The sequence below is a fragment of the Oikopleura dioica genome, chromosome 1 (assembly GCF_907165135.1).
Source record: "Oikopleura dioica chromosome 1, OKI2018_I68_1.0, whole genome shotgun sequence".
Taxonomy (NCBI): Eukaryota; Metazoa; Chordata; class Appendicularia; order Copelata; family Oikopleuridae; genus Oikopleura; species Oikopleura dioica.
Genome location: NC_137291.1, coordinates 11210724 through 11226926, shown reverse-complemented (window position 1 = coordinate 11226926; position 16203 = coordinate 11210724). Strand labels below are relative to the sequence as shown.

The following is a 16203-nucleotide window of genomic DNA, read 5'->3' as shown; positions in this document are numbered from 1 at the left end:
GATCATCTTTTCATCAAGCCAAGAAACGTTCCCTGAGAGATTTTTCGCCGCCTGGAAATGATAAAAATTTTTATTGAAAGAACCATTTTTACTGTTTATTAAAATCATTTTCAAAACGAAGAAGCTGGACTTGAAAGTTGATTTTCATGTTTCACCGTCGGCTATTGTAGAGTTTTAGCTTGTCAGAGCAAATCAAGGATAGTACCGTGTGCATATGTTCCATTTGTTGGTTGACGTCTCCGCTAGAATGAGGGGCCATCGAGTCCTGATCGTCTGGCGCAGCTTTTGGTGTCATTTCTAGCTCGTATTTCGCGTATTCCGGGTAAAATTCCAACTTCGCTTGGCCTTCAAGAGTTCGCATGTTGATAGTTCCAACACATTTGACGCTATAAAGCGTATTTTAGCCTGAAACTTTCAGCTTTTAGATGAAATACCAAACTCCATTGAAAATCATCGGCGTTGAGAAGTTCAAACTTGAGCCTTCAAGGTCAAAGAAATCCGAGTAAATTTCAGAATCATCAAGCCTTTATCACTAGTTTCAAATTTTGTTCTAAGAGTAAAATGACATAGAAGTTTAAACCAAACAATGAAAGAAACTTAGGCGCACATGAGTTCCATTGTAGACGAAAGCCACGTCCAAGTACCCCTCATTCTCTACCCTCTCTTTCACACGCTGAATCTTTTGTAGGGGATCGGTTGATCCATTCGGGATTCCGACGACTTTTATGTCGCTCTTTCTGCTCAGCTTCCTGAAGATCTCTTTCATTTCAAACTGATGCTCTTGGTTGGCGAAAATCTTCATTTCTTTTTTGAAATGATGTCATGACAATTTTGAACACTTCTTCACTTAGTCGGACTAAGTTAGTCCGGAAAAATGAACGGGTGGAAATTTTGCGCTAATCTCAAGGAAGTTGACCCTCGACGTTGCCGGAAGATAGTTCCCGGCAAACTTTCAGAATGATTTTAAGGCGTGGAGCATCATTTTCCTTCCGAACTTCTTTAGGTGAGTTTATCTCAAAGCTTCAAATACATCTGCCGTAATTATTTAACGCCGGCCACGGGGTTAAACGCTCTTTGTCTCCACCTGGCTCAATTGGCTATTTTATTGTGCGAGCCAAGGAATAGCTAGGTCGACAGTTCAATAAAATTTATATCAAACAAATATCTCAGCTCACTCTCTTCGACTCTCTATTTCACCATCAGGCAGAGCAGGCTTTTATCTGGAAACGGTTCAGAATCACGAGGTTGTCAGGATGATCAAGGTTCGCATATGTATGCTAGATGTCCGTATGGAAAAAGAACGTGAAGAATCATACGAGATATGGTGGTTTTATACTGAAAGTAATTGGAACACGGGAATCAATCTCGAATAAGTTTATTAACCCTGATAGGTGTGAGCAGAAAATAATAAAATATATATATAATATTTTATGTTATACCTGTGAAGTCAGGGAAAAGAATGATAAAATTATAGGGGTACAGTCGTTTTTATAGTATAGGACACCACCCATCGGTGGCACGGACCTAGACTTGGTCGTACGAACTCGGCGTTGGCCATATCGCCAACGCTGGAATAGAGAGAAGGGAGCTGTCAAGGCATGATGGAATGGTAGCCTTGGCGCTGGGCGCGTCACGGCTCACTGGGCATAATTACGTTGACCACGCGCGCTAGAATCCCATATTTCGAAGCGAAAACAGTAGGAAAACCACTACATATTTTCCCCTTTTTATTTTTGAAGCGAAGCGTCCGTTGAGCGTAGAAATTTTGAGTTTTCTTCGATGAAGTCCCAAACATTTTCTGGTAGAGAATTGTGCTGGATGGAGTTTACGACTTGTAGAGATTCCGAATGTGAAGTTTCTGCATGATTGATTCGGTAAGTCGAGTAATTGTGAGCAAGATCATTTGTGAAAATTTTGATGTGAGTTCTCGCGTATTCGAGCTGGTCGGAAAACGATTTTGAATCGGCTTCTAGAAATTTGAAAGCGATCCTTGAGGTGTAATATCGTTTTTCATAGATCGTTTGGAATTGTCTCATCAATTCGATGCGAGTGTTTTTATCGACCAAAAGCTGATAGAGGATTGCTGTCTCACTTATCCAGTTGAGCAAACTGTCATGATTTTCAAAAAGCAATTCCTGGAGGTGGTTGATATCAAAGTGAAAGTGATCTATAAGGGACTAAGCTTCGTTTTTCAATTCTTGCAAAAAGTCGAGCAGCGATTGCAAGTTTTCTTTTGAAGTTGAGTTCGGTAAGAAGTGGATTGGAATGGTGACATCAAATAGAGCAGGAATGATAAAGCGTTGAATGAGCGGCTTTGGAGGAGCGTCGTTGAGCAGGAAGAAATCATTTTGAAGAGAGGTCATTTTCGCGTTTTTTTCTCTTCTAAAAATGAGTATTGGACCAACCAGTACTCTTTCAGAACCGTAGTTTTCTGAGGCTAGAATACGCCATCGAGTGTATCTTCCGGACGTTGTGAGGTCATTCCGATGTCTTTTCTTGTGAACATTCGTGACCAGTGATAAGTTGTCAAAGTCGTGAGTTGGGCCTATCGTGATGGGTATTTTTCTGTTTACTTCTTTCCCCTTTTTATTTTTGAGCGGATGATCTTCATGAGCAGGAGATCGTTAATGAGCGCCAATTATTGAGCTTTTGATCATCACGAGCAGGTGATCTTTAAATGTGTACCTGTGATTCGAGCAGTTATCTAGTAGAACTTTGAGCAAAGATAACATTTAGAACAAAGAGCGAGTTCTAATTAGAAGAGAGTGTGACACGATGAGCGATAGAAAGCTGTGAACAGAGCTGTGAGATTGTAAATAATTTGCTTGTGATTAGAATATTTGAAGCAGATGTTAATTATTTTACTCTCTTGTGAAAACTATGAAGCTAACGAGCGTAATAACTTCAAACTAAATTTTAAGGCATGTGAGCTTTTGATTTTATAGCAATTGAGCGAAATTGCTGCGATCATTAAGTATTTTAGTGAAATAAAGTTCGTGAAAATTTTAATAGGGATTAATTAGCGTACGAGCAGGGCGATTATTAAAATAAGCTTGTGAACGGAGAATTTAAGCATTGGAACCCTATTATTAAGAATATTTAAAGCGTTTGAGCGTAGCTTTGAGCGGAACTTGTGATCGTGAATGCCTTATTTTTCATAAAAGGACTTTCTGTGTGTGATTTTGGCAACTGCACCCATTGCCAAACATCTGCAGAAGGCTGGACCAAGGTTCAGGAAAGAGGTACTTATCGTGTGCGCAGTTGATAAACACATTACCTGTGTTATGAGAACAAAAATCCACAGAGGCCTGCATGAAAACTTCGTAATAACGATCTGGTTGAGCATTACCAGTAAGCTGGATTCCCATTTGAGCTTGATCGGGGAAGTTAAATTTTTCTTATGAGCCAATTTCCAGTTGTGCATTGAATCGCCGAAGTTGTGAGGAACCAATTTACCAATTGACATCGATGTCGTGTGAGCAGGGCTTTAGACTACAGAGAGAGCGAGCAATCCAGTTATGAGTAAACGGTGGCTAGATAATGGGAACGCATATCTGAGCACCACCACGTCGTGAAAATGTGACGATTTGAGAGCGAGATAGTCGAGCAGCTATCTGTGAATCAGGTCGAGTTATGAGCAAAACTTCTAGACCATTAAAGGATTAGTCGAGCAGCTAATCACAGGACAACACTATCGTCGTGAGCGGAGACGATCTTTCCAAACGTTGTCGTGAGCTGAGTCATCTCTATCACTTGGCTCTTTATGATCTTTATGACTCGTTAACTTCTTTTCATTCTTCTGAGCAGGAATGATCTCATCTCTATCAACAAGGAACGATTGATCTTTATGAGAGCTAATTTTTGACTTTTCATTCTTCTGAGCAGGAATGATCTCATCTCTATAAACAAGGAGCGGTTGATCTTTATGAGAGCTAATTTTTGACTTTTCATTCTTCTGAGCAGGAATGATCTCATCTCTATCAACAAGGAGCAGTTGATCTTTATGAGAGCTAATTTTTGACTTTTCATTCTTCTGAGCAGGAATGATCTCATCTCTATCAACAAGGAGCGGTTGATCTTTATGAGAGCTAATTTTTGACTTTTCATTCTTCTGAGCAGGAATGATCTCATCTCTATCAACAAGGAGCGGTTGATCTTTATGAGAGTTAACTTTAGACTTGTTCTTAACTTCGTCTTTTAGGACTTTCCCTTGTGATTCGGCCACGTCATCTTCCTTGATAAATTCTGTTCTTAAGGCAGTCTTTCGTTTGAGCGGTCGAATCAGACTGATATGACGCCGATATTTTTCTTCGTGAATGGATATTTAATTGCAATCAGTTTGTGCATAATCGACTTGATAAATGAAGACTTTTTCTAAGGGTAATTGAGCGAATATTCTGTCCTTATGAGCGAGCGACGAAGTTCTTTGAGCGGTGTAATCAGACGCGTATATCACACGAGCAGGTGATTGTTCTGACTCTTTCCATGATTGACGAAAAACCTTCTGAGCAGTTGCACTGGCTAATGATTTCTAGCGTGAGCAATGTGCAAGTATCGTTTTCAATCGTCAACGTGCAATTATTGGAGAACAAGTTGATCACGAGAAAAGATAGCTTGTGATATTTGAGTTAAAAACTTCTCGTGAGTAGACAGGCATTGCGAGCAGTAGCCATAATTTGTATGTCCAGTTTCTATCTAAGAGCTTCTTAGAGCTGAGATAGCCTTCTTTCTGATCCACTTATAAATCAACTCTTATTAATTTGCCTATTTAAAGAGCTAAAGATCTTAGATTTGGAAAGGCATTTTTTTGGAGCATAGATCATCTTTCCGTTAATACGTAAGATAATAATTTCTACCAGAGTCTCAATTTTTCCGTTCTGATTACATCTGATGAGCAGGGATCGTTAACATTATTGGACATGTGAGGACGTCTGAACGACGAGCAGGTTCAGCTTTACTTTGGTGATGAAGATTGAAGTGTGGCCTCAATGAGTGAGTCGAAATTTGCACACTTTTGTGGCACATTTGACGGTTCTTGATAAGAGGTGCAAGTAGAAGAGTGGGAACATCTGAGCGGATGCTTGTTCTACTGCAACCAAAATTGATGAGCAGCATATCGGAGTCCATTAAGCAAGATTGTTTTAAACCAAATTTGTATTGCGCTTGTGATGAAATGTCCGTCATTTTTCTTCATCATTTCTTGGTTAATTCTTCGTCTCATAATTTTTGATATCTTCTTTTTATATCATTAGATGCAATAAAGACGATTTTTCGAGCTTCGAGCAGAGCTGTGAATGTTTTGAGCTTTAAACTCTTGATTGATCATTAGCGCCTATTATATTCTGTTAATGAGAATAGATCATTCTGTAGCACGCTGAGAAATATTTCGAAGATTGAGCAATATTATTTCCCGTTTGACCAGTTCCATGGGCCGAGGTTCATTTGCATAGCAGAACCGTACACGAATTTCGGCACCTCTTTGGAATGAGTTTCTATGTGAATTCAAATCTAAAGTCTTCCCGGAATGATAATTAAAATCAAGGAACTTTGAATTTCTTCTTTCAGGATTTGGAACATGACGACCTTTATGATTTCTTCTGAGATAAGCGATCATTTGATTGGTAATTATCATGAAGAACACATTGATTTTAAGTTGTCGTTTTCAGGGATTTGATCATCAGTTTGATTTCCGGTTGAGGTGATTTTTTTTCGATTTTCGGATTTGAGAGCAATGAGATTCCGTTTTTCGAATTAAAAAAATATCAACTTTATTCCGGAAGTAAAACTTATTATCATACTAATCGAGAAAATCGGGTAAAATTGCCTAAGGATTCAAAACAATGCCCGTTTTATCGAATAAAAAATGATAAATAAGTATGTATTCACGGATCGTCATTGATAAATTTACGGATGTTTTATCTCTTGTATCTTTTTTATATCTCTCTTGTTGGGCGTACCGATTAATTCAGTCACCAAAATATATGGTGGTTTTATACTGAAAGTAATTGGAACACGGGAATCAATCTCGAATAAGTTTATTAACCCTGATAGGTGTGAGCAGAAAATAATAAAATATATATATAATATTTTATGTTATACCTGTGAAGTCAGGGAAAAGAATGATAAAATTATAGGGGTACAGTCGTTTTTATAGTATAGGACACCACCCATCGGTGGCACGGACCTAGACTTGGTCGTACGAACTCGGCGTTGGCCATATCGCCAACGCTGGAATAGAGAGAAGGGAGCTGTCAAGGCATGATGGAATGGTAGCCTTGGCGCTGGGCGCGTCACGGCTCACTGGGCATAATTACGTTGACCACGCGCGCTAGAATCCCATATTTCGAAGCGAAAACAGTAGGAAAACCACTACAGAGACACTTGACAGGATGTGAAAGCATCCGAGTATTCATAAAGAAAGAAAGTAATTAAAAGTGATCTGTTCCAATTTTGATCATAACGATACAATTTGTACCATGATTCACGAATCATGACCTTCGGCGAGTACCACCAAGCACCGTAGGGGGTAGTTTGTTGCAGCGCCAGGGTTAAATATTGTTTCAGTTCCCTCAGCGATACAACCCACTACCTCAAACAGAACTGGCAATATTTTTTCATACGATTCTCTTCGTTGTCTTCAGGGAGGATCTCTTTCGTCGATGACGCGCTCGCCGCACACCGATAAACCCGAGCTTGACAGAAATTACTTCAACAATGCGTCCGAGTCTGCGATGGCTCCAGATTCTAACGGAGTGCGGATTTTTGTTCTCTCTAGAATTTTCGAGCGCTTCTGGACCAGAAGTTCTTGTCAATTTTGGAGAAGATCTTTTCAGTAAAATTCTAAATAACAGGTTGAGCTAACTCTCCTTATGTCGCCTTCCTGTAGGAGTGATCAAAATTAACCAAGATATTTTTAAACAATTGAATTTCTAGCGCCAAATGAGTCAGAGAAACTATCGACGAAATCTTCAAATTGGAATTTAATTGTTTCTAGCGCAAGAAAAACATCAAAATTAGTCTAAATAGGTGGTGTTTTCGAATCGAGCAGTCTCTGTGTGGTTCACTCATTCAGTGAGTCTCTCTTATTTTCTCTTTCTCTTCTGCGTCGCAGTCTGATGCCGCGTCTTTGGTCACGTAGCCGCGTAATCTGACCGTCTGCCGGCTCTCCACTTGGTGGCGCAACAGGTCGGCACCCACGAATTGGAATTATTAACACCACCTTTGGTTAACTTAACCCACCCACGACCCGCCCAAACCCAACCTTCCCCTGACCTTGGCCATCACCCTAACAGCTCGAAAAGTTAACTCCAGGGCATTCAAAAGAAAGTTAAGACTTTTTCACGTGGGAAAGTTGTTTCGCTATCTTTGTGATCTCTAAAATAAATCAGCAGTTTTCTCTGGATAATTCTTCTTTGACTATTTTTGATTTTCTACCAGAGTTTCTCTTGCTTTTCCTATGGTCAGGAATGAGTAGGTGTGGCTGGGGCCAATTAAATTTGGCGACTTTGACCGACTCATAGACATTTAGCGATTAAAATGTCAATGACTCATTTTTATTTAAGATTAAAAATTAACTTACTTTCTGAAGATGCCGAAAAATCAGAAAGTCATCATTCTCTTCAGGTCCCCACCATATCTAGAAGTATTGAAATTTATTCTCGAAATTTTCTGAAGATATGCATTCGTAATTAGTGATTACTAAACACTAATTACGTTTTTATTTTATTAAAAGATTCCTAAATTAAATTAATTGAATTGAACCTAAAAACCGAGAAAAAGATCTTTTAGTAATTCGGATTGAATTCGGGTTATTTCTCTGACCAAAAGTATCCAGCCAAGCGATTCTCTTCCTTGATTTCCGGTTAAAAAGGTGCGCTGTGAAGGGTAGGAGTATTCTCTATGCGATTCGTGGATGCGATTGAAATCGGCGATGACACCAGTGACAAGTGGCATGGGAGGATTATCTCGGAGCTCTGACCGCAGCCTTCTGAGCCACTTTCGCAGTTTCGGCTCTGAGCGGGGGCGACTTTCAGAATCCCCGAAGGGAATGGCACCTACTGCTGCCCCTCCACAGCGTGACTGATCCTCAATCCTCAACAAAAGAATTTTATCCGTCACTTGGTGACGCTTTTTAGAAACAATAAACACCCACCCCTACAGGTGCATCGATTCCTAGGCGGGCTTGGAACTTGCTAGAAAAGGTCGAATAAATGGCCTAATCAAGTAAACTGAAGTAAGAAATGAAGATGATGATCCTAAGCGAAGCTTCATCTATTCCTGCTCCTTTTAAAGGGTTTCGCCAGCTCTAGAATCAACGATTGTCGTTCCCCTTTACAATACATCCTGAACTTAAGTTCTTTCTTCAGTAATTGCTCAATAACCATCTCTTCTCAGACTCTTTACTGCTGAAAACGCATTACTCCAGCAACATCAATGTCGGTCTGCAAACATTCCATTTAGTCGGCAAATAGGCCTTTCTCTATAATATTTATCAAAGGAAAAGAAAGAGAGCAAAAGCCAGAGTCCGCGCTGTGCTGACGCCTGTGCTTCTTTAATATTTATTGCGAATGCCGGCAAATATATTATATTATGGTCATACAAGTGTCGATATTGACATTAGCATGATTAGCTTTATAAGAAGACAGACAGTACAGAAGAGAATCGGGGTCGGTTAATTACCCTGTTGTTTTTATAATTGGCAGTGGTTGGATTGTGGGAGAAGGTCCTCTCCTCTTAGGCATAGTAACTGGCTCGAAAGTCCCCGGAGAAGTAGTGCAGTGGTAGCACACCGGTTCATGAACACGGAGGTCCCTGGTTCGACCCCAGGCTTCTTCAATACTTTTCACTCGCCTTTGCCTGATCCTACAAACTGGTGAAGACAGTGGGTTGTCTAGGTAGCCAAAACAAACCCTAAGCTGAGATTGACAAAGGTTCACTCAGTAGCTCAGGAGAAGCTGAAGGTTGGGAGGGTTGGTAGGCTTGTAACGGTTGGGGACCGTGGCACCAGACAAAGAACCAAAACCCAAGGCGGCATATGTAAGACGAGTTGTTAGAGCAGTTACTAGGGGGAGTTGTGGGAGAAGGTCCTCTCCTCTTAGGCATAGTAACTGGCTCGAAAGTCCCCGGAGAAGTAGTGCAGTGGTAGCACACCGGTTCATGAACACGGAGGTCCCTGGTTCGACCCCAGGCTTCTTCAATACTTTTCACTCGCCTTTGCCTGATCCTACAGGATAATTGCATATAAAATTAGTATAAGTATTCGTGGATTTTTTTAAATAAGGCTATTCAAGAAAGTACTCTAGATAATTGTACATACAGAATCAAATAGAAAAGAATAAACTGAAGGATAGCTAGCAGGATTAGGTTCGATTTGGCAACTGGTCATCATTTATTCTTGCCCTTTCCAAACTTCCATGATGACATTTTCTTTACCGTGCCTGAAATACCAGTCAGTATCGTTTCGTAAAGAATTTATCAGAAACTTACTTATTTACACATGATTGAATCGTCTGGAAAATAATCGGCATTCGTCGATTGATCGCTTCAATATGCGACTTATGAAGTACAGGCGCAATGGGATCGTTTTCATCGCCTCGACCAGAAACTTCGTCAAAAGTCCATTTCGCAAAAACACCAAGCGGTCGAATGTAGACTGTCGCAATCTAATTAATCATGATTGCCAGTCTGCTTCATACAGTAATGAAAAAACTGTATTGAAAATGAATGAGTGAGGGGAGCACTTACAGGCAGCATTGGCGGAGCGGCGCTAGAATTGACAAGTCATCTAAAGTCGCGTTCCCAAAGGACTTTGCATTATCTAAAAGGAGCAGCATTGCGTCGGGCGTGTCTTTGAATATTTCGTAGTGATGTCTGAACACTTCATGTTAAATCACAGAACTTCTCTGAAGAAAGAACCTGTCTCCATTGCCGATGAAAAAGTCGAAGACTGACGTGTCCATGATGTCCAAAAGACGAGGTCCCTTATTGTATGGCTCGATCTTCTTCACATATTTGTTGCAATACTCTTCATCAGTTTCCCATTTCGCTTGTTTCTCGTCATTATAAGTTCTTTGGTAAGGATGGCGGATTTTCTCGAGCTTCTTGTCTTCTGGGAACCAAAGAGTAAGACTTCCTTCGAGCTTTCCGTTTTCATCAGCTAAAATTTCATGATTGATTCAGCCGTTTTCAGGTCAAAACGTACCGCATGCATATTCATTTTCGTTGCAGTAGTAGCAAACGCCGTAGAAGCAGGACTTTCCTTCGACTTCTTTGAAAGTATTGGAGAGTCTTTCCGCCGCCACGGGCTTTATTTCCTCGGTAAAGTCAACAACTCGCCCGGTCACAAGTGGCGCTCTTCGGAAGTTAAGGATTCGGTCTAAAATCCGATTAAAATAAAATATTGCATGATCTAGAGTGAAATCGTACCCAAATGAAACGAAGCGATTTCGGCATTGTGTCTATCGTATCCATTCCAGGCTTTTCCGGGCACTTGAAAGTCCCGTTCGTATCGTTTTGGCTTGAACACAGCTTTTTGGTTGCCTTCGAGATACACGAGCATCTTTAGCTGGGTTCCCTTAGGCAGAATATCTGCTTTCTTGATTTTTACAGTTGCTGCATGGTTGAGAATCCATCCCAATTGGGGGTGATTCTGTGGATCTGAAAGGGAAAGTCAGAAAATTGCTTCAATCCAATTTACCAAAAGTTTTTAAAGATAGAAATTTCATGCCAAATTTGAGTATTTTTACGATTGATAAATATAATTACAGATGAGTCGCGGGCGAATCCAATTTCTCGCCACTTCCCAGGCGTTCGTTTTCATCGCAGGCTTCTCTGAGTTCAACACGATGCGACTGATTTCAGAGTCGATCGCGTCTTGGTCGACGTTGGATTCTATTTTTAGTGATGGGAAATTTTTGTCGCTACTATCTACTGACACTGCAGATATTTCTTGCTTCGGTGCAACTGGCTCTTGGGGTATTTGAGGAACAACTGGAGCGATAGCTGCAGGTTGTTGTTCTTGAGCAGGAACAACGGGAGCGGCCGGGGCTACGGAAGCTAGTGGAACTTGAGGAGCGACTGGGGCGACCGGTTCTACGGGTTTTGGCGGCTGTTGCTGAACAAAAGGTACGGGTTCTTGAGCTACAGGGGCGACAGGAGCGGCGGGAATGACAGGATTGGCTGGAGCGACAGGATGTTCCCTTCTTAAAAGCTGATCTTCACCTCCTCCGTTTTCCATGTGGTATTCTCTGAGAAAATAATAGAAGATTAAAATGACTGGTCGAAACTTACCTGATAGCATTCTTGTGTCGCTCAAAGTTCGGCCCGTGTAGCTGCGAACCCGCAAAACCCTGCGATTTTCTGTCAGCCAAGCTGTCATAATCTGCGCGGTGAACGAGGCGGTGGTGGCGACGGTGTCGTGGATGCCACTCGCCCTCCTCGGGTTCAATCAGCGGCTTGATTACTAAACACACACGTCAGAAAAGAATTTGCACGAGGGGAGATTTTGTCATTCTTCCGAGATGGATTTTATAGACATTATATAATGATTTGGATCATTTAAAATAAGAGTGAGAATCATGGTCAATTATGAGTGAGATAAGATCGTGCATTTAAAAAATATCTCACCTAAGTAAGGCCAGATTTGAATCGTTAACTATTCGCCCCAAAAATTCCCAATATGCAGTACTACACAGAAATCCAATGATAAGAACATTAAAATTTCCAATCACTACTCTTTTAAAATATCTTCAGCTGTAGGAGTATTCAATAAAGCATCAAATATGTAACTTTGATCATCTATCGCTTTGTATGCTAGAATTTGAAATGGCAGTAGAAGATCCGCCTTCTACTTACCAAAGAATACTATTCCACAAAAAGTGGCTAGCGCGAGTCGTTGCTTTAGCTTCATTTTTCACTGTTTTCTTTTTATTTCTTTATTATCTTCCTATTCTTAGCCCTCTTGAAGATCCGAGCGATTTGATTTGTCGGCCATGTATCGGAAATCTCCGTAATTACGTTCGTCCACAAGGAAAAAAGGCTGAAGGATAAAATCTTCACGTTACAATATGGTGCCGCGGGGGAAGTCGCGCCGCTCCTTATCAGTGGCACTAGAATGGTGCTTGCCAGGAGGTCATTCTAGTGTGTGGGAAGCGTGGTTAGCGAGTGAATACGAAAGTATCAATGAAAATAAGACTTGAGAAACTAGGGGAGCATGAGAATAACTCAGAAAAGCCAAATTTCAAAGGAAAGGTCAAAGGTCAATGTTTTCTTTGGATGGAGAAACGATTCCCCAGCATACAATTTTAACCGGATAAATATATATTACTGTTACTGCAGAAAAAGTTATCACATGAAGAAGAACAGATAAAGCACAGAATCTAGCTCTTTTAAAAAAGCCCTGGCGCGATTGTCTTCGGCGTTTCACCAAAGTTGTCTTCAATAGTCGGATCAGCACCGTATTTGACGAGGATTCTCAGGATTTGCTCACTTTCACTTGTCGCGGCGTAGTGTAACGCCGTGCAGCCGTCTTCATCTGTCGCATTCACAAGCGTTTCGTTATACTCCGCTTTGCCTAGTAAATATTCCACGACGTCGGTGTTTTCGCGATCTACGGCCCAATGAAGAGCGGTTCTTTTCCGAGATTATTAACGAAATAATTAATCATGAATTCCGTATATATAATTACGTATAAACCCATTCCTTTTCGCGTCATCGACACTTTCGATACTTAGCGGTTCCTTCAGTAAGAGCTCTTCTATCCTCGAAACCTCGCCATCTCGCGCCGCCACTAATCCGGGTTAAACAAACTTCCTTTAAATAACTACCAAAAACTCTTTTCCAAAGACAGCATTTTTTTAAATGTAACATGACCCGGCTGTTACATTTAAAAAAAACGCTGTCAAAGTCGATTTTAACCCTTTCCCAAGATTTCAGATAAATCTTCCTTATCTGAGCTTGGCTGTTCCACCGGTGCCATCCGAGAGACTCTTTTGGCCATGATATTCGAAGGTTTCTTGGTGTAGTCGGCTGGGACCGATTCTGGCTTGAAATCAGCAAAGTTTTCTTTTACTAAACCAACATATCTCTCCATCGCATCCTCTTTACTGCAAACTGACGCCTTCTCCCAAGATGCATATTTTTTCTTCCCTTTGAAGTCCAAAAAGCCTGGTTTTGGCGCGTCTGCGAATTCCCTTATCATTGCATGTAAAAGTATTTGAAAGCGTTTTTACCCAAAACATGTCGCCTGCTTGTAATAACCATATAGTTCAATCAATACATCTTGATTTACACTAGAAACGTTATTTTGCACGTGATCGGCTGCGAAATCGAACTGTCTTTTCAAATTTTCCATACTAAACAAGAAAATATGAAGTATTTCTCAAATCTCTTTCCGTTCTGAAAACTCGAGAAAAAGAGTTTTAGTTTTTAAATATATTTTTTTATTTGACAGTGCTCAGTTTTCCATTTCCGGCGCAATCTTCACCGTCGAAATCGCAAAGCTGGCGAATCTCGACTGAATCTTCAAGTTATCAATTCTTCTTCGATATCTGTCTGTAAATGGCAACAGGCCCTCGACATTCTTCCTCAAGCTGAAGTCTTTCAGGAGTTCTTCAAGCGGTATCGATCGGAAAATGGAGGCCATGGTGATTTGAGCAATGTAAGCGGTCTTTGAGTTCTTGTTCCAGGTCGTGCAGAACTCCAGGAGTTTCATTTTCGTCTGAGATTTCAAAAGGGGGACTGTTTCGTTGATATCTTCTTTACTCATTTCCTGAATAAATTGTTAAATTGTGAAAATACGCAAACAATGGGACCTTCAAAGCATTCATCGCAGCTCCAGGCTTTCCCAATCTGACGGCAATTTCCAAGGCCTTCTTGAACTGCTTTGTTTGCATCATATTATTCATCGTTTGCATTTGCATATGTTGCTCGATCAGATTCTTCTGCTCCTCTTCTCTCACTGCTTCTGTACAATCTTTCCAGCAAACAATCTGCCCATCCCCACCGGCGGAAATTATCAAAGATAGATCTTCTTGCCCCGAGATTGCCCAGCATCGTTCAGTGTGAGCTTCGAGCGTTTCAGTTTGCTGCGCGGTTTGCAGGCTCCAAATGCGCATGACTCCGTCTGAGCCGCAGGAAATCAGATCGTCGCCGGATTTTGACCAGATCAGATCCAAAACAGAACAGTCAGATCCTTCAATCATTTTAAGACAAAAGACATGAAATGATTTACCTTCTAAAGCTTTGATGCAAGTCTGCTCCTTCAAATGCCAAATTCTAATGTCCCCATCAGCTGATCCGGTGGCTAGAACCTGATCAACTGGAGAAAAGGAGCAGCACCAGATTCCCTTTCGATGCCCCTCAAACTCTCCGATTTTCGCTCCATCCTTTGCTCGATACAAGACGCATTTCTTATCTAAAAAATCTAAGAAAAGAGGTCTTGAAAGAATATTCACCAGCTCCAGCAGAGGCAATCAGTTGATTATTCGGTGCAATATCTATTCCATTCACCGCCTTGTCGTGATCATATTGAGTCCACACACAGGAGATGTTTTCGCCATCGACTTTCCACAACTTGACAGTTTTGTCTTCAGAGCAGGAGACAAAGTGCTCCCCGTTCGTGTAAAATTTCAAGCCAGTGACAGCGCCCATATGTCCACCAGCAGTGGCTACGTTTTCATAAACTCCAGTTTCTTCGTTTTCGATCCAAAGCTTGATCGAGTTGTCTCTGCTGCCTGAGATGATCATGTTTTCGTAAGAATCGATTGAAATAACAGCATGCGAATGTCCTGAAAGAATTCTAGCGTGGCCGTTGCTCAAGTTTCGAATATGAATTTCCGGCGAGTTTGTAGCCGCGGCGAAGGTATCGACGCTCAACCAGGCAGTCGCAATTACTTCTTCAAAGTTTCCATTAAGAGTAATTTGTCGTTCTAAGCTTTCATTGATTTGGTGAAAGTTCTGTCCGTTGTCGAGAATGACCGCGCCGCTTTTGCAATTCATGATTTTTACGTAGGATTCAAGATCGGGCTCTTCTGGAGTCTTATCTCTTCGATTTGGCTCTTTAGCGATTTCTTTTCCGTCCAAATTCCACTTCCGCACTTGCCCTCTGACGCCAACTGTCAAATATCCTTTTTCATTGTCAAGCATGATCATATCTTCAATCGGTTCATAAGTCGGCAACGTTTCTAGTGCATCTTCTGAATCTTCTACAGACCATTTTAAAACTACAGAATCTCGACCAGAGGAGAGAAAATGCTCGTTATCGATAAACTGAATCGAGGAAACATTTGAAACATGACTGTCGTAGACGGAAACAACGGAAGATGTCAGGAGATCCCATCGTTTAATTTTATGACTGTTGCAGGAAATGAACACTTCGAGCTTTTTCGGGTGGAATTGAATTGTTTGAATGAGTCCTTCGTGCTCCTATGGTTGTTATGAGATGAATTTCTGATGGAAATAATACCTTGAGATTGTGTGTGCAAAACTTGCGGATAACATCCCACACTTTGACGGTTCCATCAGCTCCACCAGACGCAAGAAAAGTGGAAGTAGGGTCAAACGCTAAAACTCTGACCGGGCCATTATGCAGCGATTTCCAAGTTCTTTCGAGTTGGAAGTCATCAGTCGAGTACTGTCTCAAAAGTCCTGATCTTGTAGCAACCACCAGAATACTCCCGTCTGAGAAAAATTAAACCCCTAAAGAAAAGATCCGTTTTTTACCTTTCGATATTTGTAAACAACTGACTAAATCTCCTTCAAATGAAATTTCATCCTTCTTCTGCCCTGTTTTCATATCAATTATAGTCACAGCATCGCCGAAAATGCAAAACAATCTGTTTGTCAACTCACAGTAAGTACAATCACCGCGTTCTTTCCCGCTGAAGAACGGGCCAAATCTGTACTTTTCTCTGTATTTCAAGCTCATTCTGAGGAAGGCCAAAATGAAACTGACGTTTTTGAAGACTGATAGGAACAATTGATTAGAGAAATTGTTAGGCACAAGTAGATCAAGTTAGCGAAAGGAAAAAAAATAATCAGATGAATTTATGAGCTCTAGTGGAAAATTCACTTTGATGGGAATAAAGCTCATTTGGTTGCAAAATTGTGAAAATTGGCGATTTTGCTACATGCGAAAAAAGAAAGAGAGGAACGTTGATTTGGCAACAAAAACTTTTAAGGGAATACACATGTTTTCTTTGGATT

General features: G+C 40.9%; 2 protein-coding genes and 1 long non-coding RNA gene across 3 annotated transcripts; all 3 read right to left on the bottom strand.

Moving 5' to 3' along the window:
* Window positions 1-80: 80 nt before the first annotated feature.
* On the bottom strand, window positions 81-3833 carry LOC145695535 (uncharacterized). The gene is made up of 3 exons (XR_014133748.1): window positions 435-3833; window positions 206-386; window positions 81-161 (listed from the first exon to the last, which is right to left on the bottom strand). It is a non-coding gene; the product is annotated as an uncharacterized LOC145695535 (long non-coding RNA).
* Window positions 3834-9388: 5555 nt separating this feature from the next.
* Window positions 9389-12155, bottom strand: LOC145712123 (glycosaminoglycan xylosylkinase-like). Its single transcript, XM_081789810.1, is given in 10 exon segments — window positions 9389-9437; window positions 9487-9589; window positions 9592-9662; window positions 9745-9870; window positions 9916-10156; window positions 10202-10375; window positions 10426-10656; window positions 10765-11246; window positions 11290-11461; window positions 11854-12155. Coding segments are annotated over 10 exon segments (1704 nt in total). The 5' UTR covers window positions 11909-12155.
* A 1279-nt stretch (window positions 12156-13434) lies between these two features.
* LOC145704814 (transducin beta-like protein 3) lies at window positions 13435-15960 on the bottom strand. Its single transcript, XM_081782288.1, has 6 exons — window positions 15721-15960; window positions 15464-15678; window positions 14454-15423; window positions 14231-14413; window positions 13812-14191; window positions 13435-13768 (listed from the first exon to the last, which is right to left on the bottom strand). The coding sequence occupies exons 1-6, from the start codon at window positions 15923-15925 to the stop codon at window positions 13454-13456; spliced, it is 2268 nt and encodes a 755-aa protein (XP_081638414.1). The 5' UTR covers window positions 15926-15960; the 3' UTR covers window positions 13435-13453.
* Window positions 15961-16203: the final 243 nt, after the last annotated feature.

Bases quoted from the DNA above. Each gene is read 5' to 3' on its own strand.
- LOC145704814 (XM_081782288.1), bottom strand. From the start codon at position 15,925: ATGAGCTTGAAATACAGAGAAAAGTACAGATTTGGCCCGTTCTTCAGC. The intron at 15,679-15,720 runs GTAAAAAACGGA...AATTTTTCTCAG, and splicing joins TTGTTTACAAATATCGAAAG to ACGGGAGTATTCTGGTGGTT. The intron at 15,424-15,463 runs GTATTATTTCCA...TAACAACCATAG, and splicing joins TTTGCACACACAATCTCAAG to GAGCACGAAGGACTCATTCA.